We start from the raw sequence: 1533 nt of genomic DNA, 5'->3' as shown, positions 1-1533 counted from the left end.
GGCGGATGGTTTGATCAAGCTCTCGAATGCCTCTCTCGGTTTAAGTGATACGGTGTTATCAGTCGTGAGCAAAGATGGAGTCTACGAGGTGATGAGCTCGTCTGGGAAAAACAGGACGTGCAACGCCGTGATTATTGCCGCCTCCTTAGACGAAGAGAAAATCGTTTTCAGTCCATCCGTCGATCTACCCAAACGCTCGATGCATCACACTTTCGTTACATTCGTTCGTGGGCTCGTCAGTCGGGTAAGTGTTTTTACGTCGAGATTTTGTGGTTTGATCGTATTTTGTATGTTGCCCGAGCAGGATTACTTTGGTCTCAAGGATGCAAAACTACCGGACTTAATCGCTACGTTGGAAGTGCCCGGCATTCCATTTATATCTATTTCGGTTCTTAAGAGCTATAATGCCACCGACAACGCTTACAAAGTCTTTTCCCGAGCATCGTTGTCCGATGAGTTCCTGGACAAACTCTTCAGGTACCGTCCTCAAAGTAAATTCCCGGCTTGTCTGATTTGCTGTGTAGCGTGCGAAGGAAAACCATTCGACTCAACTGGGCGGCCTACCCCCAGTACAACGCGCCAGAAACCTTCGCTCCAGTCATTCTTGATGGCAATCATCTCTACTATGTCAATTCGTTTGAAAACGCCGCGAGCACAATGGAGACGAGCGCTGTTGCCGCAGAGAATGTCGCACGCCTTCTCCTCATGCGCTTGTCCACTGATGGCGCCGTGTTCAACTCTGGACTCAACACCATGGCGAAACGTGGCTCAGAAGAACTGTAGACGCTGAATTACTGGTGACACACGGCTTTTTCTTGTGTGAAAAGAATGTGTGGACATTTTCTCTTGACTATTTTGTATGTCGTGTGCAGAACGCCTCGAGTCTATCCCAACTTTCATCCAGAATAGTCTCAGGAGCAGCAAACAAGAGGCGGATCCAACCAGGAAAACCGAAAGCAGAACCTGGACGCAAGTAAATCATTAAGCATACACGCTATATCTTATTGAAGCCACTGTACCTGGTAATACCATGAGTGCTTCCTCCTTCGCGAGAGCCACCGCAAACTCCTTATCGTCTCTGAGGTCTTTGAACTTGTCTGAATCGATTCTAATCTGCATGGAACGTTTTGAAAAACAGACTCCGGAGAGAAAGCGTTTACCATGATATACATAGAGCCTCGAGGCTTTGAAGGACAGGACAGTCCCGGGGTCTTCTGAGCTCTCTCGTAGCAAAGATCGGCTCTTGTGCTGAGTGTATCCAAAGTTTGACTGAAAAAGTCTTGTGGAGTATTTTGCAATATCTTCGGCAGCGCGGCCTGTTGAGACGTAAAGTAAGTAGCATTTTTCTAAACTTGTTTTCTGCGCTGTTACCTGAATCGGTGTACACGTTGACAGATGCATCTGTGCGAGATTTGTGAAGGCGTCCAGCACCTGGGAAGATCATAATGGAGATTTCAGCAACCGAAAGGAAAGTTATATCGAACGACCTTTGCTTCCTTGAGGACACAGTCGGGATCACACACCGAAAGCCAG

The 1533-nt window shown here is 47.6% G+C and overlaps 2 protein-coding genes across 2 annotated transcripts in view; one reads left to right on the top strand and one right to left on the bottom strand.

The window, feature by feature from the left end:
* Window positions 1-4: 4 nt before the first annotated feature.
* LOC112344125 (farnesylcysteine lyase-like) lies at window positions 5-871 on the top strand (the record flags this gene model as incomplete). Its single annotated transcript, XM_024668228.1, has 3 exons — window positions 5-244; window positions 305-477; window positions 525-871. Coding segments are annotated over 3 exons (672 nt in total), but the record flags the coding sequence as incomplete, so codon positions are not given.
* LOC9652987 (tyrosine aminotransferase) overlaps window positions 769-1533 on the bottom strand; it is a 1863-nt gene continuing 1098 nt past the window's right edge. Inside the window, exons 2-6 of the mRNA XM_002994736.2 lie at window positions 1488-1533; window positions 1372-1431; window positions 1161-1316; window positions 1020-1113; window positions 769-963 (exon numbers count right to left, since the gene is read on the bottom strand). Of these exons, the coding sequence (XP_002994782.2) occupies window positions 851-963; window positions 1020-1113; window positions 1161-1316; window positions 1372-1431; window positions 1488-1533 (469 nt within the window). The 3' untranslated portion in view covers window positions 769-850. The remainder of the gene's footprint in view (window positions 964-1019; window positions 1114-1160; window positions 1317-1371; window positions 1432-1487) is intronic.

The sequence above is a fragment of the Selaginella moellendorffii genome, unplaced genomic scaffold (genome assembly GCF_000143415.4).
Source record: "Selaginella moellendorffii unplaced genomic scaffold, v1.0 SELMOscaffold_709, whole genome shotgun sequence".
NCBI classification, from domain to species: Eukaryota; Viridiplantae; Streptophyta; class Lycopodiopsida; order Selaginellales; family Selaginellaceae; genus Selaginella; species Selaginella moellendorffii.
The sequence above is the reverse complement of the archived record's forward strand: the minus strand, read 5'-3'. Positions and strand labels throughout refer to the sequence as shown.